The sequence below is a fragment of the Heteronotia binoei genome, chromosome 2, assembly GCF_032191835.1.
Source record: "Heteronotia binoei isolate CCM8104 ecotype False Entrance Well chromosome 2, APGP_CSIRO_Hbin_v1, whole genome shotgun sequence".
Lineage (NCBI taxonomy): Eukaryota > Metazoa > Chordata > Lepidosauria > Squamata > Gekkonidae > Heteronotia > Heteronotia binoei.
The window spans coordinates 170,215,402-170,238,418 of record NC_083224.1 but is presented as its reverse complement, the minus strand read 5'-3'; the positions used below and the strand labels follow the sequence as shown (position 1 = coordinate 170,238,418).

The 23,017-nt window shown below is 45.1% G+C and overlaps 1 protein-coding gene across 1 annotated transcript in view; it reads left to right on the top strand.

The window, feature by feature from the left end:
• The window catches only part of LAMC2 (laminin subunit gamma 2), an 83,256-nt gene that overhangs the window by 44,308 nt on the left and 15,931 nt on the right, over window positions 1–23,017 (top strand). The window contains exons 6-16 of the mRNA XM_060232416.1: window positions 238–357; window positions 2,209–2,395; window positions 4,124–4,233; window positions 5,548–5,769; window positions 6,480–6,662; window positions 6,875–7,078; window positions 10,406–10,542; window positions 18,317–18,473; window positions 20,587–20,792; window positions 21,125–21,204; window positions 22,519–22,656. Of these exons, the coding sequence (XP_060088399.1) occupies window positions 238–357; window positions 2,209–2,395; window positions 4,124–4,233; window positions 5,548–5,769; window positions 6,480–6,662; window positions 6,875–7,078; window positions 10,406–10,542; window positions 18,317–18,473; window positions 20,587–20,792; window positions 21,125–21,204; window positions 22,519–22,656 (1,744 nt within the window). The remainder of the gene's footprint in view (window positions 1–237; window positions 358–2,208; window positions 2,396–4,123; window positions 4,234–5,547; window positions 5,770–6,479; window positions 6,663–6,874; window positions 7,079–10,405; window positions 10,543–18,316; window positions 18,474–20,586; window positions 20,793–21,124; window positions 21,205–22,518; window positions 22,657–23,017) is intronic.

Here is a 23,017-nt window from a genome sequence, read left to right as displayed (position 1 = left end):
TGGCTAGGCTGGGCAATATGTGATGTCATGGTAATCTGAGTGCTGTTGAGTTGTCTGTTTTAAAATGTTTGTATTGTATTTTATTGTTTTATTATATGTTGTACTCCTCCCTGAGCCCTACAGGGAATGGGCAGAATAGAAATTTACTAAAACAAACAAACAAGTAAATAAATAAAGTATGGACTGGATTACTACTATTAGCTCACTTCCTTGGACTGTGGCTTGTTTATGTTCTAGGTGATGAGGACTGGAAAGCTGAGGCAAATGGCTCTCCTTTGCCGCTCCAGTGGTCTCCACGCCATAAAGAAGTGTATGTGGCAGCAAGAAGGCCAGATCCCATCTACTTTAGTGCTCCAGGTGTGTATTGCTGTAGCCAAAAGAGCCCTTCAGTTGAATGTACTTTTAGCTTGTTATGTGTATCAGAACTGTTAACATGTGCTTACACCAAGCAGATTCTAGATAATATTTTTTATCAGGTTACAGATGATGATGTTGTTAAATCCATATTATGGTACTGCTGTTCCATCCACTTCTATCCCACTCTTCCTTTAAGGAGCTGGGGCTGGCTTGCATAATTCTCTCCGCTCCTCCCTTTTGTGCTTACTGCAATCTTGCAAGGAAGTATAGGTTAAGAGAGAATGACAGGCCCCAGATTACCTGATAAATTTTGTGGGAGTTTCATGAGGATAGGTCTCCCCAGGCCTAGTTTAAGAACTATACCATACTTGCTGTAGTTCTGATCAGGGGTCACTTTGTAGAAAAATAGGTGATGGAGCTCATCCAGGGATTGTTATGCAGCTGCACCTACTATTCAATGGACAAGGTGGGAAGGAGGAGGGGGAACCCTCAGAAAGGTTCAGGAGCTGTGGTCCTGTGAGCTCCTGCTGAATTCAAGGCCTGGTTCTGATACTCGGAGAACAGGAAATGCCCCCAACTCTGGAAACTTGCACGTATCCCATTTTATGTGCGTACTTAAAGTTTCCTACATTAGAGCAAAATGAGTGCCAGCGTAGTGTAGAATTTAGAATAGGATCTGGGAGTCCCAAGTTCAAATCCCCACTCTACCATGGAAACTTGCTGGGTTACCTTAGGCCAATCACAGACTCTCAGCCTAAGCTACCTCACAAGATTGTTGTGAGGATAAAATGGGGAGAGAACAAAGCTGCTTTGGATCTGCATCAGGGAGAAAGGCAGAGTATGAATGAAGTAAATAAATAACTGAGATGGCAACAGCTTGTGTTTTCCAGAATAGTTCTGTGCTGCTTCCTGAATGGTAGTCTCACAGTAGACCCATTAATTCGATCTCCTCTCCTAGCCAGAAATAGATGTGTAGAGCATCACATCTTTCATAGCTAGGGTGAAATAAATGATCTGCAAAGAGAGATCCAGGCGCTTCCTGACAGTCAATGCAATTAGGGAGAATATTTCTGGCTGGAACTCTCCCACACAGCATGAACTTCTTAGTATGGAAGTAGCTCAGAATTTGATTCAGGATGGACATTGAATAAAAAATCCTCCAAACCAGGAGACTATCTTGTTCATTATCTGCTAGCAGGAAATAAAGTTTATCTTTCTTGGAGAAAGAGTCTAGTTTCCCGACATACATTTTGACTGAGTTCAAATCTGTAGTCATAAAATGAAGTTTGGCGAAAGACAGCCACACTAAAATCAAACAGAAACTAATGAGGTTTAAGCACTTTTTAAAAATTACCAAGGCCTTTTTATATCAGTGAGAATTAGGAAACGGAGGTCATTGTAGTCCTTTGAAGCTGTCCTTCTGGCTGCTGTTTTGTCTTATAACGAAACCTGCTCCTGTCAGACAAAATTCCACATGGGCATAATTTGGCCTGTCTATTTTGTCCTCTAGCAGCCCCGTGGCGCAGAGTGGTAAAGCTGCAGTACTGCAGTCCTAAGCTCTGCTCACGACCTGAGTTCGATCCCCGGTGGAAGCTGGTAGCCGGCTCGAGGTTGACTCAGCCTTCCATCCTTCCAAGGTCGGTAAAATGAGTACCCAGCTTGCTGAGAGGAAAGTGGAGATGACTGGGGACGGCAATGTCAAACCACCCCATAAAAAGTCTGCCGTGAAAACGTCGTGATGCGACATCACCCAAGAGTTGGAAACAACTGGTGCTTGCACAGGGGACTACCTTTGCTTTTACCTTTATTTTGTCCTCTGGAACTTCATTTTGCTTTGCACTTCCTTTGTAGCCAGGTTCCTTGGGGACCAGCAATTGAGTTATGGACAGACACTATCTTTTGACTATCGCGTGAATCGACCTGGACGTCGTCCATCACAGTATGATGTCATCTTGGAAGGAGCCGGCTTAAGAATTGCTGCCCCCCTCATGCCTCATGGAAGGATGCTGCCTTGTGCCAAGAAGACTTACACATTCAGGTAAAGTGATATACAGGGACTCCCATGTACAAGACCCTCCAGTGTAGCCCCCACAGAGATTCATCAGCACTGGACTGGCAGTGATGGACTGGATTCACATATTCATCTCTTGACAACTGCACTATCGACGGATGCCTCTTATATGTGAATGAGTCATTGCAGATCTAATGCCACCTCAACAACGCATTTCAGCTGAGTCACTTCATACATTCCACTGCTAGTCATCGAGTGCTGGGTAAGCAAGGGATGCAAAATTGACCGGTGTGCAAGCATGTCTGAACAAACTCAATGAGGCTCCATTTTGCAACAACTGAATTGCTTAGAATAGATCAGCACCCTCTAAGCTGCGGAGCCTTGTGAGCAAAAATTCCGCTTTGTGAGCTACTGGCATTAAAGTTGTGAGCTACTGCATGAATTAGTTTGCTCTGGGGCCATTTTTGCTGCGCTAAGACAAAAATGTGTGAGCCAGAGACTAAAAAACTGTGAGCTAGCTCACGCTAACTCAGCTTAGAGAGGACACTGATCAGCACTTCTAGATTAGTCTGGAAAATCCTTTGTGAGATTGCTGGTAGTGGTGGACAAACTTTCCTGTGCCTGCCAGTTTCAATCAATTTTTGTTCCCTAAACTGAATTTATCTGTACCTAATTATCTCTACCTCTGTTGGTCCTTAACTTGCAAATACGGTAGTTTTGATTGCCAAAAACAGCATGAAGGCATGATAGATAACACCTCTTGGATAAATGAAGAAGGCTAGATGGCTGAAACTTGCACTTGTGTCAGTTCTCTGACATGCGCATGAATCTCCACATTCTGCACTCTTTGGGGGCCTGCGGCATGTGCACAGCCTGACCACTTTACAGAAAACAACAACTGTGTACAAAACACACAATAAAAATATATGCAAAATAATTCTTATTGTCTATATTTGTTTCCAATAATACCAAATACACAGTATATCAAAATGTTTCACAAAAGGAAAGGATCCACAGTATTTCAATGTCCAGAGAATATCCAGTCCTTCTTGTTCAATCCTGTGTGGTATCCAAATTCCAGGATTTGTAAGGAATTTGGATACCACACAGGATTGAACAAGAAGAGAGAAGGACTGGATATTCTCTGGACATTGAAATACTGTGGATCCTTTCCTTTTGTGAAACATTTTGATATACTGTGTATTTGGTATTATTGGAAACAAACATAGACACATAAGAATTACTTTGTATATATATATTTTATTGTGTGTTTTGTACACAGCTGTTGTTTTCTGCTATAGACTGTGTTGCCGCTTTTGTATGAGGTGACCACTTTATGGAAGCTGAAAGAAGTTCGTGTCCACCATTAGCTAAGTCAAGCAAATGTATGTGATGTCATGTATATACAGTAATTTGTCTAAGCAGGGATCCAACGATTGTTGGATATTGTGCTATCTTAAATCATTCACCTTCTGGATTCTCCTGCGCGGAAGGATTAGATGATGGGATACCTAACAATATGTGGATCCCACCTAATTTATACTGATTGTGGAGGATATTGAAAAAGGTGTTTTTTAGATTACAGAGGTGAGGTTTTTTGTGTGTTTTTAATTAGCAGTTCTGGCCTTTCTCCTTAACCAGTAAAACATCGGCGTTCTAGAGTGGTTGAGTTCTAGGTGTCCTGGCTGTGGTGCACTCTGTGTATAAGCATGGCCATAAAACTTCTCTATTTCTTTCATCATCTCTGGCATGTAGGTTGGATGAGCACCCAAGCAACAACTGGAGCCCTAGGCTGACTGACATAGAGTTCCGCCGGTTAATTGGAAACTTGACGGCTGTTTGGATCAGAGCCACTTATGGAGATGGTGAGTTAGGAGCAGAGTGGGGAAACCTGAGCTAAAGATTGGGTTATCATTTTAACATTAGTTGGTTATAATTCTAACATTAGAAAGGTATGCCGCATTGTAGTCCAGAAGGACACTCACAAATGGAATGAGTTTTTTTAAAAGAGCACATTAACGATCAGATAATCTGGTGGCCATTTATTTACTATCAAGAATCCTTTCCATGTTGGCTTTTATACTACTACTCCACTAAACAAACTTTGGAGCTTTCCTCCAGCCTAAAGAGCCTTCTTTTTGCTTAAAAGGCTCTTCTTCCAATGGAAGAGCTATTCAACTTGCAGAGAGTTTCCTTAGGAACGTCTGCTACCACCCTTTCTCCTGATTTTGTGTGTGTGTTGCAGAGGATTTGAGTGCTTCTTCTAGGGCACAGTGTAAATTTCATGCAATGAAGGTGCAATACTGCCTCACTCCTTCCTATCCTCCCATCAACAAGCAAATTGATCCTTCACTTTTCCTGTTCTAGAAGCTAAGCAAGGTCCCCAAGGAACTGTTCATTTCATGGTGCCACCCAAGCCTCATTTTGGGCAGGAGCTCAAGGAGCAAAGCTCCAGAACCTCTAAATTGTAAGGTGCTCTTTCTTTCTTAAACCGCCCCCCCCCCCACAAAAAAAACAACACCTTGCTTCTGGGCTCCATTGTTCAAACCCCCTGTGAGAATTTTGCTGAACTCTGAGATTTGACAAACTTTCTAATATTTTCCCCCATAAAAAAAAAAAGGGAAAATAACCAAAACATATAAAGCAGACAGATGGAAATCTTCATCCTGCCACTGTAGCCACATAGGAGAAAGTAATGTTAAAAGTGTGATGGCAGTAAGGTTTTATCGTGACAAACATAATTCCAGAAGCATTTTAAGGTAGATGCTGAGCTGATATAATGTAGTACACCTTCTGGTGATGTCAGGGGCATGTGGCATATGCAAATAAATTATGCAAATGAGCTCTGCTAATGAGCTCCAGCACCTCTTTTTCTACAAAATGACCCTTGGCGCCACCAGAGTTTCAGCAAGAGTATGGTAGCACTGTTATTACATCGTACCAGAACATTTCAAGCAACCCAGTCCCTGCCTGTTTCCTAGCTCTCCTCACACAATAATTGCATAAGTCATCATACAAAGAGGGGCAGCTGGAAACCCCTTAAGTTGTCTGCCTGCCTGACCACCTGATGGTGATTCTTAGACAATTCTGTGATGTGGGGTGATTTGTCATGTTGTTTGTCACGTCATCCTCTTGGAAGTCTACAAAGTATTCTCTGTAACATGTTTTTGCTTGTTCAGGCACAGGATACCTCTCTAATGTTATCCTGGTTTCGGCACGGCCAACCCCTGGCACTAGGGCACCCTGGGTGGAGCGATGCACATGTCCAGCAGGATATGACGGGCAGTTCTGTGAGAGATGTGCTCCAGGTTACAAGAAAGAGGATTCTGTCAGACTTGGGGCTTTCAGCAAGTGTGTGCTATGCAACTGCCAGGGAGCAGGAATCTGTGATCCAGATACTGGTAAGGAAATTCTCATCCAATGGGCTCATGGGTTCATTTGCATAGGCAAAAATCTGGTCACTAATGTGAAAATTAAGTTGCTCCCTTAGGGCCACTTAACTCATTGATTTAGCCAGGAATCCTGTTTATGTCCTAGAGAGGAACAGGTAGGAACACATCTTTTCCTCACCTTATGTGCAAACAGCATGTGAGATGTATGCTACACATGTGTACACTTCCCTAATGCGTTCACCCTCTCCATTTGAGACCCAAATCAGATCTGTGTGTGCACTGATATATGGATGTGTTTTAAGCTTGCTTGTGTGCACACGTATATTTATTTATTGCATTTTTTAGTCTACTTGTCCTCCAAGCTGCTCAGAACAGCGTTCATGGACATCTCACCAGTCACTACTATGTTATTCCCAGAATAACCTTGACAGATTGGTCAGGCTAATGAGTGGTAACCAGCCTAAAGTTACCCACTGAGATTTGTATTCAGATGGAGGAGAGTTTATTAAAATTAATTTATCTGTGTATCTATGTATACCTCAACATTTTTGCCTTCATATTTTCACATTCCTTCTTTACACAAATGAAAGAAAGAAGCCCCCTTTAAAAAAAAAATAAGCAGCAGTAAAGGGCTTGTGGAATTGAATGCAGCCTCTGAACTGAGTGTTGTCAGCTGCTAAACTGAACTGCTGTTTCTTCTTCTTTTTGACTTTGCCCAGGAGAATGTTATTCAGGTGATGAAAACAGGGAGCATATTAGTTCTGCCTGCCCTACTGGCTTTTACAATCCGTCACGGAACCCGCAGAGTTGCCAGCTGTGCCCGTGCCCCAGTGGCCATGGTTGTTCAGTGTTGCCGGAAACACGGGAGGTGGTGTGCGATACCTGCCCTCCAGGAGCCAGTGGTAATGCTCAGATTCAGATGTATTTCTTTGCAAGGACTATCCCCCCACTCCTACAGAATGGTGGGTTAGCACAAAGAGCAGACGCTGTGAGGTTTCCATGCCTTGCAAATGCCAATAGAGCTCTGCACAGAGTTCTTGTAGTTTTGCAAGGGACATTTAAGAAAATGCTGCTGATTCATGGCTTCATCCATTTGTCCTTCATTCTTTCCTAGGCTCTCGTTGTGAGGTTTGTGCTGATGGCTATTTTGGAGATCCCTTGGGTGAGAATGGCCCACGACAGCACTGCCAGCGATGCCAGTGCAGCAACAGTGATCCAAATGCTTCTGGGATTTGCAATCGTGTGACGGGGGAGTGCAAATGCAAAGATGGCTTTTTCGGAAATCCCTCTTCTCCTAATCCAGCAGAGAAATGCCGAGGTACAGCATCAGCTTGCAAAGGAATGTTGACTTCAGGGTCGTGATTCGTTATGAGAGATGGGCATCTTATCTTAAAAGATCTTTGGTAACACTAGACATTAGGACAAATAAGACATTGGTTCCCAACATGGCACCTGCAGATGGGTTTCCTGGTACCCATTTGTTTCTTTTCCCATGCATCTCTTCCCCAAAACAAAGAGCCAGTCCCAGCTTTCTTCAGGAAGTGCTTCAGAAGACCCCAGAACTGCAGGCATCATCTTTGTGCCTTTAAAAAGGTAAAGGTAGTCCCCTGTGCAAGCACCAGTCACTTCCGACTCTGGGGTGATGTTGCATCACAACGTTTTCATGGCAGACTTTTTACGGGGTGGTTTGCCATTGCCTTCCCCAGTCATCTACACTTTCCCCCAGCAAGCTGGGTACTCATTTGACCGACCTCGGAAGGATGGAAGGCTGAGTCAACCTCGAGCTGGTTACCTGAACCCAGCTTCCGCTGGGATCGAATTCAGATCGTGAGCAGAGCTTTGGACTGCAGTACTACAGCTTACCACTCTGCACCATGGGGCTCCTTCCCCTTTGTGCCTTTAGTAAGATTTTATTCAGAAACAGCTGCTTATTGTAGGCTTGCAGCATCCCAGCATTTTGTGACTGGCCACAGCCCCCACGGCTGTCATTTTCTAGTGGTGCTCATTCCCTGTATTTATGTTCCAAAAGCATCTCTGCTTAACACAGTTGTGGTCCCCAGACCTGAAAGGTGTTTATGAAGCTTTATTCCCAGACACCGGATCACTCTCGCTGTTTCTGTAGTCACGTGCAAATGCCTTGTCTTAACAAGAAATGTATGTCAGTAACTTTCTGACTTGCATAGCAGCCTCCAAGTGGGTGGGTTCATGTGGCTATTTGGTAGCCAGTCAAGCATGCTACTTGTTTGGGCTCTGCCTTGTCGGAAACTCCGTTGTGTGTTCAGTCAGCCTAGGGCATCCTGCTGAGCTAAACAGCTATTCTGTTCAGCCTTGTTATGTCTGTGTTTGTGTGGCCGCCTCTTTGGATGGCCTGGGCTGTCACTTTGTCAGTTCCTTGGCTGGAGAGAGGCTCTGATGCATGGAAAAGGACAACAAAGGATAGAGCTATTCCCATTCCATGGGGTTATTTATGAATTTTTTCTGCAGAAGAAATAAATAGCAAATCAAATAGCCTCTGAAATGAGAGTATTTTCAGAGAGAATGATTACAGTAGAGTTTGGAAAGTGGCTTTTTATTATCATCTGTTAAGACAACAAATAGAAATAGACTGCAGGGTCATTTCAATGCCTGTGTAGCTCCAAGCGTGGTAGGGCTTTTCTTGTAGTGGGAACTCTTTTGCATATTAGGCCACACACCCCTGATGTAGCCAATCCTCCTGGAGCTTACAGAGCTCTTCTTACAGGGCCTACTGTAAGCTCTTGGAGGATTGGCTGCATCAGGGGAGTGTAGCTTAATATGCAAAGGAGTTCCTGCTAAAAAAAAAAAAGTCTTCTGGGGATTAAGAACCTAGCTATGCAACAGATGTGACCAGGGCTACAGGTCAAGTTAAACCTATCCATCAGGGAACTCACCTTACAGACTTCTTTGTCACTCAGTGTGGCTCCAAGCTCTGCAAGAGAGGGAGGAGGAGTTTCTGCCTTCCCTCCCATGCTGTTTCCTCTAACAGAAGTGGCTGCAGCGCCTCCCCCCCCCCCCCCCGCCACTGCCTCTTTCTCAAGACCCACATATCCTAGAATCACATGATGGGAGACATATTGAGCTTGAGAAGGGGGCAAACGGGCCCCCTAGAGTTATTTCTAGGGAAAATGTCACAGGTCAGAAGACAGATAGGGTTGCCAATCCCCAGGTGGGGGCAGGGGATTCCCTGGTTTGGAGGCCCTCCCCCCGCTTCAGGGTCATCAGAAAGCGGGGGGAAGGGAGGAAAATGTCTGCTGGGAACTCTGTTATTCCCTATGGAGATTTATTCCCATAGAAAATCATGGAGAATTGATCCGCGGGTATCTGGGGCTCTGGGGGGGCTGTTTTTTGGGGTAGAGGCACCAAATTTTCAGGATAGCATCTAGTGCCTCTCCCCAAAATACCCCCCAAGTTTCAAAAAGATTGGACCAGGGGGTACAATTCTATGAGCCCCCAAAAAGGTGCCCCTATCCTTCATTATTTCCTATGGAAGGAAGGAATTGAAAAGGTGTGCCGTCCCTTTAAATGTGATGGCCAGAACTCCCTTTGGAGTTCAATTATGCTTGTCACAGCCTTGATCTTTGCTCCACCCCTAATGCCTCCTGGCTCCACCCCCAAAGTCCCCAGATATTTCTTGAATTGGACTTGGCAACCCTAAAGACAGAAGCCCTTCTTCTTCCCCCCCCTTCAGTGCTTGGAGCCACATTGAGACACACAGTGATTTGTAAGGTGAGTTCCCTGATGGATAGATTTTAAAAGTTGGGGGGGCATGTAAAAACATCAGGGGGCTCTTAGCAGATCCCCTTCCCTGTCAGCTGTTGCTGTGACTCAGGGCATCCAGCTCGGGGTGCCTGACCTTCCCCCTGCCCCCCTCCCACTTCTACCACAACCACCACGTGAGGGCCCTTTAAATGGCATGGGAGGAGGAGTGGGTGCTCCTGGGTACACCTCCCATGCATTTTGAATTATGAGGGGAGGGAGGGGGCAGCCCCCAACCTCTCAGCTTTTATCCTTGCTGTGGCAGCAGCAGGGAGTGGGGAGGGAGGGAAAGTCAGGGCACCCAACAGGAAGTCAGGGGGCAGGGCCCCCACAGGCCTGCTGTAGCTACAGGTCTGGGTGCAGCTATGAGTCATTTGGGACTCTGATCACATCACTTCTGTCATATAGCTAGGCACAAATAGGCAAGAACTATGGCAGATTTAAGGTCTCTCCAGGCTGATTTTCATGCTATATAGTCAATTGTGGAAACCTACACGTAGCCATCAGGACAGATATGTCTCCCCAGCAGCAAACAGCTGTTTCAGGTCAGGAAAATGGGGTTTGTGGGGGGAGCCTGATGCCCTTCTTCATGCACTCTGCAGTCCTAATCCCCACCTGCCTGAGAACCATAGAACGTATGCAAGTATGATCCTAATTTTTCTTGTAATGACCACAAAGACATTAGTAATATGTGGATTTTCTTTCTGGAAATTGTTCCTCCCCATTCCCCAACACAATGTATACCATTAGAAATTTTAATTTATAACAGTATCTACTGGGGGTATAAATGAAGCAAGCAAATCGGTTAAGCTTCTGCAAATTGGATTTGGCGGCTTTCTCCCGACTGTAAGCTTTTTCTGACCCTGTGCAGCTTGCAATTGCAATTCAGTGGGTGCTGAGCCCCTGCGGTGTCGTAGTGATGGAAGCTGCATTTGTAAGGCAGGATTTGAAGGGCCCAGCTGTGAACACACTCGCTGCCCAGCCTGCTATGGACAAGTGAAGACACAGGTAAGCTGCTTCCTTTTTCACTTACATAGCTTTCAGCAGAGCAATCAGTTCAGCAAGTTAATTTTCCCTCCTCCTCTCCCTCTGATTCTTTGAGCAGAGAACTGGGACTCTAAAACTGCTGCTCATCAGCTAACAGAAGGCCCAGTGGTGGTGGAAAGTGCCACTAAGTCACAACCCTGTAGGGATTTCAGGCAAGAGATAGTGATTTGTCCAGGCCACACTCCCTGACATCACCATTGTTCCTTTCTTGCATCGGGCTGCTTTCGGCTGGTGGGGGTGGGGTAGCATGTGCTAATGAGTTATGCTAATGAGCTCCACCACCTATTTTTCTACAAAACAACCCCTGGTTACAGGGTAGCATCAGTTGTGTACAGCAGTGCCTTTGTATTCCCAATAGTGTTACAGTCTCCCCAGTTCCCAATGGAATTTCCAGGGGCACTGCTACCTGGGTCGGTTTCTTTTGCATGAGAGAGCACTTTAAAGGGTATCTTTTAAATATTTGCTTTATTTACAAATATACAAGGAGAGCAAAGAGGCAATTCTGTGAGGCAGCAGGCCCATTCTCCGCAATGACTTCGCATCCCAAGGTGCTGCGTTCATTTACTTTATACATAGCCTGCCTTATCCCTGACACTCAAGGCGGAGCACAGGAAAACAGTTCCATCTGAGGGCATAAGACACCCAATGAACAGTGCAACAGACTATAGTGTTAGAGAACAATGTAAACCACAAATTACTTAAGGCAAGGCAAACTGTAAAGAAAGTGAATGACAAGGTATAGGACAATGTTGTACAGCAAAGTGATGCCTTCAGAAATCATTGCAGTAGATTATAGTTCCACTCCATTATAAAGTTGCCTCTTGGATTGTTCTGATCTGCTACAGCAGTGGTCCCCAGCCTTTTTGGCACCAAGGACTGGTTTTGTGGAATACAAATTTTCCATGGGCCAGGGTGGGGGGAGATGGTTTTGGGATGATACAACTGTGCACTTTTTTTCTAAAGTGTTTGGTGTGGTGGTTAAGTGTGCAGACTCTTATCTGGGAGAACCGGGTTTGATTCCCCACTCCTCCACTTGCAGCTGCCAGAATGGCCTTGGGTCAGCCATAGCTCTGGCAGAGCTGTCCTTGAAAGGGAGGAAGGTAAAGGAAATTGTGAGCCACTCTGAGACTATGAAATTCGGAGTGGAGGGCAAGATATAAATCCAATGTCATCTTCTACATTGTAATATATAACGAAATAATTATACAACTCATGGCCCGGTTGCTAACAGGCCACGGATTGGGACCGGTCCACAGCCTGGGGCTTGGGGACCACTGTGCTACAGTTCTCACCCTTTTATAAAACTGCTCTCCTGAACATTTCTGTTTTGCACATTCTCTCTCCCCCCTGAGTTCTCCCCACAACTGGGATGTATCACATATGTGTTACGTTTTCAGGCTCTTAGAAAATTAATCAAATCGTTGATAGTTACAGTAGTGCAAGAGTAAAAACATTAATTGGAAGTGGGAAAGCATGCTCTGTTTTTTGGTGATGCTTGCATGTGTCACAGCAGACGCTGTCTTGTAAGAGGCATTCTCTTCTCTGTGCATGAGAAGGGAGTTTACCTTTTGTAAAATGATGCTTACCACTTTCAGTTCTTTGGATTTAAAAAACCTTAGCTTTTATTTTTTAAATCTGCCATCTGGATAAAGCACATGAACTACGTTGGTTTCCAGAGGACAGTCTGAAAGCATGTTATGCAGTTACTCCGCTGAGTCTAAGCAGGTCTGGCCTCGAAAGCTATCCGAATTGGACACCAGCTATGTGCAAATGTTCCTAGCTCTTTGAAGGGAGAGCAGAGTGGAGACATGAAATGGGTGTGCTGCTGGACTAGCCAATGCTGGAGGTGTTTTTCTTCTGATCCTCGAGGTGGATGACCCTGTATTTTTTGGGTTGTAAGGCTAAGGGAATAGATTTGAGGGATCAGGTATTTATTTATTAATTTAGTCACCACTCACCCAAAAGGTCTCATGGCGACTTACAACACTTAACCAACATCATAACAAATGTTTAAAACCAACAAAAACCAGATAATACATATAAAATATGAAGGGGGAGGAGACCATATTTATACCCTGCCATTCACTCGGGGTCTTAGAGCAGCTTACAACCTCTTTCCCTTCCTCTCCCCACAACAGGCACCCTGTGAGATAGGTGGGGCTGAGAGAGGTCTGAGAGAACTTCTGTTGAGAGAACAGCTCAGCAATAACTTATGACTGACCCAAGACCACCCGCCAGCTGAATGTGGAGAAGTGGGGAATCAAACCTGATTCTCCCAGATTAGAGTCCACACTCCTAACTACTACACCAAACTTCAGATATATGACTCAGCACCACACCACATCTGAGAACATAAGAGAAGCCATGTTGGATCAGACCAATGGCCCATCCAGTCCAACACTCTGTGCCACACAGTGGCAAAAAACAAAAAATTATATACACACACATATATACACACTGTGGCTAATAGCCACTGATGGACCTCTGCTCCATATTTTTATCTAACCCCCTCTTGAAGCTGTCTATGCTTGTAGCCGCCACCTCCTGTGGTAGTGAATTCCAACTGTCAATGTAGTTTTATTTAATGTTGTATGACCAATGTATGAAATTATGCTGTTAGCCGCCCTGAGCCTGCTCCGGCGGGGAGGGCGGGATACAAATAAAAAATTGTTGTTGTTGTTGTTGTAATCACCCTTTGGGTGAAGAAGTACTTCCTTTTATCCGTTTTAACCTGACTGCTCAGCAATTTCATCAAATGCCCACGAGTTCTTGTATTGTGAGAAAGGGAGAAAAGTACTTCTTTCTCTACTTTCTCCATCCCATGCATTATCTTGTAAACCTCTATCATGTCACCACGCAGTCGACGTTTCTCCAGGCTAAAGAGCCCCAAACGTTTTAACCTTTCTTCATAGGAAAAGTGTTCCAACCCTTTAATCATTCTAGTTGCCCTTTTCTGGACTTTTTCTAATGCTATAATATCCTTTTTGATGTGCGGTGACCAGAATTGCACACAGTATTCCAAATGAGACCGCACCATCGATTTATACAGGGGCATTATGATAGTGGCTGATTTGTTTTCAATTCCCTTCCTAATAATTCCCAGCATGGCGTTGACCTTTTTTATTGCAATCGCACACTGTCTTGACATTTTCAGTGAGCTATCTACCACGACCCCAAGATCTCTCTCTTGGTCAGTCTCTACCAGTTCATACCCCATCAACTTGTATTTGTAGCTGGGATTCTTGGCCCCAATGTGCATTACTTTGCACTTGGCCACATTGAACCTCATCTGCCACGTTGACGCCCACTCACCCAGCCTCAACAGATCCCTTTGGAGTTCCTCACAATCCTCTCTGGTTCTCACCACCCTGAACAATTTAGTGTCATCTGCAAACTTGGTCACTGCACTGCTCACTCCCAACTCCAAATCATTTATGAACAAGTTAAAGAGCATGAGACCCAGTACCGAGCCCTGCGGCACCCCACTGCTTACCGTCCTCCACTGCGAAGACTGCCCATTTATACTCACTCCCTGCTTCCTATTAATTAGCCAGTTTTTGATCCACAAGAGGACCTGTCCTTTTTCTCCATGACTCTCGAGCTTTCTAAGGAGCCTTTGATGAGGAACTTTATCAAAAGCTTTCTGGAAGTCAAGGTAAACAACATCTATTGGGTCTCCTTTGTCCACATGTTTCTTCACCCCCTCAAAGAAATGTAACAGGTTAGTGAGGCAAGATCTTCCCTTACAGAACCCATGCTGAGTCTTTCTCAATAACCCGTGTTCATCAATGTGCCTACTCATTCTGTCCTTGATAATGGTTTCTACCAACTTTCCCGGTATTGAAGTCAGACTGACTGGCCTGTAATTTCCCGGATCTCCTCTGGAACCCTTTTTAAAGATGGGGGTGACATTTGCTACCTTCCAGTCCTCAGGAACGGAGGCAGATTTCAATGAAAGATTACATATTTTTGTCAGAAGATCCACAAGTTCAACTTTGAGTTCTTTCAGAACTCTTGGATGTATTCCATCCGGACTTGGTGACTTGTTAGTTTTTAATTTATCAGTTGTAGGACCTCCTCTCTTGTCACCTCAATCTGACTGAGGTCTTTCAACACCCCTTCCAAAATTAGTGGTTCTGGAGTGGGCAAACACTTCTCATCTTCCACAGTGAAGATGGAGGCAAAAAATGCATTCAGCTTCTCAGCCGTTTCCCTATCCTCCTTCAGTAATTCTGTTACCCCTTGGGCATCCAAGGGCCCCACTGCCTCCCTGGCTGGTTTCCTGCTTCTAATATATTTGAAGAAATTTATATTGTTGGTCTTTATGTTTTTTGCAATATGCTCCTTGTAGTCCCTTTTTGCCTGCCTGATCACAGTCTTGCATTTGATTTGCCACAGCCTGTGTTCCCTTTTATTAATCTCACTTGGACTAGCTTTCCACCGCTTAAAGGAGTCCTTCTTACCTTATACAGCTTCCATTACTTTGTTTGTTAACCATGCAGGCCTTTTCTTATACCTGTATGTGCCTTTCCTAACTTGTGGTATATATTTTATCTGAGCTTCTAGGATTGTAGTTTTAAATAGCCTCCAAGCTTCCCCAAGGGTTTTGACCGTATTTACCTTTCCTTTCAGTTTCCTCTTCACATGCCTCCTCATCTCAGTGAATTTACCCCTTTTAAAGTTAAACGTAGTTGTGCCGGTCTTTTGGGGCAACTCTCTATTTATACAAACGGTGAAATCAATAACGTTATGATCACTGCTCCCAAGCAGTGCGATCACTTTTACATCTCTCACCAAGTCTTGGGCATTACTTAGGACCAAATCCAGGATCGCCCCACCCCTGGTAGGTTCTGAGACCATCTGCTCCATAGCACAGTCATTGAGAGTATCAAGAAACTCAATCTCTTTCTCTCGACCAGAACACATATTGACCCAATCAATCTGCGGGTAGTTAAAATCACCTATTACGACACAGGTTTTACATTTAGCTGCTATCTTTAATCCTTCCATCATATTATAATCGTCCTCTATCTTTTGATTTGGTGGGCGATAACAAACTCCCATAGTTAATTTCCTTTTGGGCCCTCTATTTCAACCCAAAGCATTTCTAGAAGGGAATCTAATTCTCTTACCTCAGTCTTGCTGGACCGTATACCCTCTCTGACATACAGAGCCACCCCACCTCCAACCCTTCCCTCCCTATCCTTCTGATATAACTTATATCCAGGAATCACCGTGTCCCACTGATTCTCCTCATTCCACCAAGTTTCCGAAATTTCCACAATGTCTATGTTTTCTCCCAACACTAAACATTCCAACTCACCAATTTTACTTTGAACACTTCTTGCATTTGCATACAAACATCTATAATTTCCCAGGCAAGCTAGACCCGCCACCTTCCTCCTGCCGCCTCGAGACTTTGGCAGACAGTCCATACTGTTTGTCACCATCTCAGTGGACAACTCTGATCCATTACCCGGTAGAAAAGTAACAGCTAACCCTTCATCTCTTTGAGATGAGTCCTCCCGAACCAGAGACTTTTCATCTCCTGTCAGCTTTCCCCAAAGATTTAGTTTAAAAACTGCTCTGCCACCTTTTTGATTTTAAGCATCAGCAGCCTGGTTCCATCCGGGGACAAGTGGAGACCATCTCTCTTGTACAGCTCCCACTTGTTCCAGAAAGCATCCCAGTGCCAAACTTAAACCCTTCCTCCTTACACCATCGTCTCATCCACACATTGAGACTTCTAATTTGTGCATGTCTCTCCTGCCCTGCACATGGAACAGGTAGCACTTCTGAGAAGGCTACCTTGGAGGTCCTGGCCTTAAGTCTCCCGCCTAGCAGCTGAAATTTTTTCTCCAGGACCTCACGACTGCATTTCCCCACATCGTTGGTGCCAACATGCACTATGACCACTGGCTCCTCCCCAGCACTGTCTATCAGCCTATCTACTACACGCGTAATGTCTGCTACCTTCACACCAGGCAGGCAAGTCACCATACAGTCAGTATGCGGTTTTGCCACCAAGCTGTCTACTTGCCTAAGGATCAAATCACCAACTACCAAGACCCCTCCTCTCTCCCCGCCCAGGGATGGTTCCTTGGCGTGAAAGGATTCTCGCTCACCAATTGAAGAAGAGGTCCCTTCTGAGGGCGCATTCCCCTTATCTGCAATACGGTGCCCTGTTTCCTCTTGACCCTCATGCTTCCTGGCAGCAATGAGGCTGCCACGTTCAGAGCAGGGCTCATCTAGTATGCCCCCGAGAGTCTTCCCCGAGTGCCTAACTGACTGCCTCTGCTTCTCCAGGTCAGTCACCTCAGCCTCAAGGGTATGAACTCGTTCCCTGAGGACCAGGAGCTCCTTGCATCGAGCACACACCCAAGACTTCTGTCCTGTGGGCAGATAGTCATACATGTGACACTCAGTGCAAAACACTGGAAAGCCCCCACCCCCCTGCTGGCATTCTACCTTCATGATAGCTTTTTTCAAAAATATACAGTCCCCTTTAAATCCTGTTTATGTGGCTCCCCTTCTGGAGGGTCAACTTACTTTATTGGGAGCACAAGGAAATTAGGGATCTGGGTTCTTGGTCCTTACAGAGCCCCCAGGCTAAGAGCCACAGGCCAAGAGCCCTTTAGCTCTCTGGCAAGGCGCAGCTTAACAATGAAAAGAGGGTGGGGAACATAGCCACTCCTAATCAATCAGCACCAATCATCTTCACCTTCAGCCCACTCAACCAAACAAACAGCAGTTCCCCAGCAACCACAACTCAGAATTTTCAGCAGTCACCAAACTCAGGAATTCTCAGCAACTTCCCCAGCTGTCTCAGCTTATCTCAGAGTTGCTCTGCTCTCACTAAGACCTCTCTGAAGTGTGTGAGCCCTGCCTGGTGGGGAAACAAGCAGGATAAAAATCAAATCATTCAATTAATTAACCTTGAATGCCAGCCTGAACAATTTTGCCTTGCAAGCCCTCCAGAAACTAAACAAGTCCTGCAGGGCACAGATGTCACCAGAGAGTACGTTCCACAGGGTCAGGGCCAAAACTGAGAAGGCCTTTCCTCTGGTAACAGCTAACTGAACCATCCTGGAGCCAGGCACTTGCAAGAGGCCTTGAGAAGGTGACTGAAGGAGGTATGGGGTATGTGTGTGTTGTAACAGGAGAGATGGTCCTGTAGGTATGAGGGTCCCAGATCGTAAAGGGCGAATTGGATCCAGAAACTAATTGGTAGCCCATGCAATTTGCTGCAAAATTGTAGTAATATGAGCTGACCATGATATCTGGTATGGGGTTTTTACTCTGCTTTGAGGTTGCAATGATAACAAGGTGTGTCCAACCATCTGCAGATTTTGCGAAGTGGGACTTTCCCATGTCCCTCTCTCGCTGTGATCCACTGAGCCTCCTCAAATTTTGTTCCTAGAGGGTCTTTGTGTGCTGAGGAACAGCATGGGGGGGAAGTGGAGAGGCTGCAGCGAGAGGGGAGAATCAGTGGAAATTGTCCTCCACTTTTCCACAAACACAAATGCTGATGTTGGTGGAACCGCATGGTCAGATAAGACCCCTATGAACACATGAGCCTTATTCTGAACCGAATTCTCAATCTATCAAAGTCAGTATTGTCTACTCTGACTGACAGCAGCTCTGCAGGATCCTTCAGACCACCCACCACGTGATCCTTTCTGTTGATGTCTTTTCATTACTCATTGACATGTAAGCCCTTCCTTTTTCCCTCCAGGTAGATCAATACCTCCAGCAGCTGCAAAGGCTTGAGGTTCTCATCTCCCAGGCACAGACAGGGGAAGTGCATGGAGATAATGCAGAGCTGGAAAGGAAGATGAGAGAGGCTGAACAGATGCTCCAGGAAGTCCTGAGAGAAGCCCAGACTTTGCAAGGTAAATCTTTATAAATCACTTCAGGATGACAGGGGAACTTGAGTAACAGAAAGTAGCCTACCTTGTCCTGAATAGCTCAGGCTAACCTGATCTTATTGGATCTGGGAAGCTGAGCAGGGTCAGCCCTGGTTAATACTTGGATGGGAGCAGGGCTTTTTTTGTAGCAGGAACTCCTTTGCATATTAGGCCACACCCCCTTGATGTAGCCAATCCTCCCTGTACTAGGAGCCCTGTAAGCTCCTGGAGGATTGGCTACATGAGGGGCCCTGTACTAAGAGCCCTGTAAGCTCCTGGAGGATTGGCTACATGAGGGGTGTGTGGCCTAATATGCAAAGGAGTTCCTGCTACAAAAAAAGCCCTGGATGAGAGACCACCAAGGAAGTCCAGGGTCACTATGCAGAAGCAGGCAATGGCAAACCACTTCTGAATGTCTCCTGCCTTGAAAACCCTGCAGGATTATCCTAAGTCAACTGTACCTTGATGGCAAATAAAGAAAAGGTTCCTTTCCTGCCCTTGGAGAGGATGGAAATAGGACGTCAGTTTTCAACAATGGCAAAAGTAGCAAAAAAAATAAATGCATCTTACAGTACTGTTGCAGAGTCTCACCTCGTTTCCTAACAGCCAATCATGGTTCGTTGCCCCATGATGAAGAATGAGGAATCCTCCGACTTGCATGTTCCCTCCTCACCTCATATACAGACTTCTACTTTTTGCAGCAAACCACAGTTGTGATGACATAGTCTGGGATTACATCTGGACCACAAATTATGACTTGTGTTCTGTACAAACCAGGATTTAAACTGCTCTTTGGAGTCCTGGTTTGCAAGCCTTAGTTTTTGGTTCAATTGAAATGATGATGTGTGGCATGCTGGGAAAGTGTTACGTTGTTGCATTCAAGTGGATTTGTTTATGAATCGACACATCATCAGTTAGCCACAATGTCTGTTTCATATAGGGTTGCCAATCCCCAGTTGGGGGCAGGGGACCCCCCCCCCCCACATTTGGAGGCCCTCTCCCTGCTCAGGGTTATCAGAAAGTGGAGGTGTGGAAGGAAATAACTGCTGGCCATTTCATCTGGTGGCTCTCCTCAAAACACCCCTCAAGTTATTGTAAAATTGCTGACTATATTATTGTATTGTATTGTTTTAAGTTTTATATTGTGATGTTGTTTTATTGGTTGTGAGCCGCCCTGAGACCGTCGAGGGGAGGGCAGGATAGAAATCAAATCAATAAAATAAAATAAATAAAAAAGATTGGACTGGGGGTCTAATTCTATAAGCCCCAAAAGAAGGTGTCTTTATCCTTCATTATTTCCAAATGGACGGATGGCACTCAAAAGGTGCACGGACCCTTTAAATGTAATGGCCAGAACTCCCTTTGGAGTTCGGTCATGCTTGTCACACCCTCAGTGCTGGATTAAACCCTGTGGAGGCCCCTAGGCAGTCAAAATCTTGGTGGCCTCCTCGCAAATTATCTCAGAGCCAGAGCACCTGCCCCACCACCCGTACTGCAGCGTGTAGGCCCCTTCTCAGAAGCCCCTTTGACAAAGCTGTGGGGGAGAGGCAGAGAGAGGCAAATTTGGCAACTATGCCAGCAGCAGCCACCACCCTAAGCAAGTCAGGCATAGAGTGGCTCAGCTGCTGGCTGCACACGCAGGCTGGGAGCGCTGCAAGCAGGGGGAAGACCAGGGGGTGGTGGTGGTAAAGCCAGCCCAGGGCCCCTAAAGGTGTGGAGGCCCATAGGTCAGCGCCTACTTGGCCTGATTGTTAATCTGGCCCTGCACACCCTTGCTCCTGGCTCCACCCCAAAAGTCTCCCAGCTCCAGCCCCAAAGTCCCCAGATATTTTTGAATCAGACCTGGCAACTTTAATTTCATGCCAATATATCTTTCCAAGCACTCCTCTGCTTCTGACTGCTAGCATGACCAGAGGTAAGGATGTTCTGGAGAATCTCACTTTGTAAGTGGGAATGTTTGAATTGTGCTTGTTTGAATTGTGTTTGTTCTATCTGTCCATCACCAATCACAGGCCCACTTCCCTTCTTTACCAGTATTTTTCCTCTAGCCTAGTGAACATTGTTTTTTCCTCCTCTTCCTTATCTCTTGATGTTCAAGCTACCGACAGATCCTTGGGGGGGCGCCTCTCCAAGATTAAAGGTCAAGCGTTCACCTACCAGAGCCAGATGGATGAGATAAATGACACGGCCAACCAGCTACAGTCTTTGGGTAATCAGTACCAGAAGCAGGTGCAAGACACCAGGAGGCTCATCCAGGGAGCTCGCTTGGATTTGGAGCAGAGCAAGACCAAATTAGGAGAAGTGGCAAGTATCTTTCTTTGTGGATGTTCCTCACCTTAGGGCTTGAGAGTAGTGGATATCATGAACCAGGTCATGGAAGGAAATCAAAAATACTAGCAGGATTTTGTTCCGGTGTGAAAGAGGCATCAAATAACCTCATTCTTTTTGTTACTACAGGTTTTATGTGTAAGGCAGGAAGAGATAGTTACCTTTTATGCATATCTGTATGATGGCCCAGTCAGAATTCTGGCAAAAATAGATTTGCTTTGAGCTTTGGGATGCAACTGGGCACAGGCCCCTTCGCTCTTCAGAAGCACAGAGTGATGTTTCTCTGCTTTCTTCCCTCACCTCCTCAGGTTATTCCATCTTCAGATCTCTCTGGCGGGTCAAACAGGTTTTTAATCCTTGCCCAAGAAGCCATGAAGTTAGCAGACAGGTGAGTGGACACCTGTCTTCCATCACTTGACCCAGTCTCAATTGCCAATGGATAACGTTATGTCTGTGAACTCTTTCTCAGACTGACAAAAATGTCAAATCTCAGTGTGTTTTTTTTTTTAAAGAAGGCAGAGTATTGTGGATTATTGTGAATTATCATTGTAGCAAGGAAATCCAGATCTGCTTTATTTAAATAGAAAATTTGTCCACAATTTTGGTAAAGATTGAATTTGGAAGTCCTGGATAGATGTCAAGGGCCTAACCACACAATATACTTTTCCCAGGTTGGGTTGGGAGTAAACGTTATTTTAAGTGCAATTGAGTTTTGCATTGGGGACTGGCAAAGAGGGAACATGGAAGAGCTGTCTATAGATAAAAAAAGACTGGATGATGGATATTACTTTTACATAGTTTAAGGTTTTGTGTTTGTTGGGAAATGGTTGTGGAAGGTGTTGTCTGTGTATGTGCGTGCTTGCATGTGCTTTTTTTTAAAATCAGAGTCCTATCAGTGAAAACAAAATCTAGTTTGATTACTTTAACTTTAAAAGGATTATGCAAACTAGCCAAACTAGCAGTACTCAAAATGGCAAATGTTAGCGAAGATATTGCCCATATTGTGGCTCTACAAGCTCCATGATGGCAGAAATTTAATGAAGAGGAAGATGTTGGCTGCAAAGTCAATAAATAGATTATTGTTGATTTATTTGAATTTAATTGGCATGGTTTTGCTCAGTTGTAGTTTTATATACGGCTAAATATGGTATTCTTCCCTCCCACTGCAGACCCCCACAGTCTCCCCTATGATTCTGATAATATGCTGTCCCTCAGGAACAAAAAAAGAGAACATTATGGTCTGCAGCAGGAGGGGGAAGTTGGAAAGTAAGGTTGCCAGCTCTGGGTTGGGAAATACCTGGAGATTTGTGGGCAGAGCCTTGGGAGGGTGGGGTTTGTTGAAGGAAGGAATGGACCTCATTGAGTATAATGCCATAGAATTCACCCTTCAAAACAGCCCTTTTCTTTTTGGGGAACTGATCTGTATGGTCTGGAGATTAGTCGTAATACCAGGAGATCCCCAGGCCTCAACTGGAGACTGGCAACCCTAAATCCAGCTTTGCAAAGACCCCAGATGGTGAAGACTCACCAGGGTCAATATGAATATTCAATGTGGTCCTCATCCAATAAGGATTCATTTTGGTGTTATATCATTATGTTCAGTATGAGAAAGGAAGAGGCAGTGATGGCCATGAATCTTCCTTGCTGCACTTGCAACCCATTCCCAGACAATCTTTTCCTTTTAAAATTTTTTGTCTTTCAGCCACATGCAGCTGGCGAATACTATTGAGCAAGCAGCCAGGGCAGCGGAAGATGCCTCGAGCCAAGCGTTGGCTCTGATGGAGTCCATTACAAGCGGGGGAGGCGTCCTGACAAACTCTGTGCAAGGGCTCCAGAAAAAGTACGCTCATGCAAAATTTACTTTCATTCACTTAGAAAACATGGGTATTTATTTATTTATTTATTTATTACTTTGCATTTATATCCCGCCCTCTCCGCAAGCGGACTCAGGGCGGCTTACAGTATCATAAAAACAATCAATTCCATAAAACATATAAAACCATAATACATTTATCAGTTTAAAACTATTACGCTATCTCAATCCAGTCTGGCGGTATTGGGTTCTGACATGACCACCAGCTTCTGTAGGATGTCCGGTGGCAGCCCATTTTCAGTCAACCAGAAAAGCCTGTCTAAACAGTTCGGTCTTACAGGCCCTGCGGAACGCCGACAAATCCCGCAGGGCCCTTATAGCTTCTGGG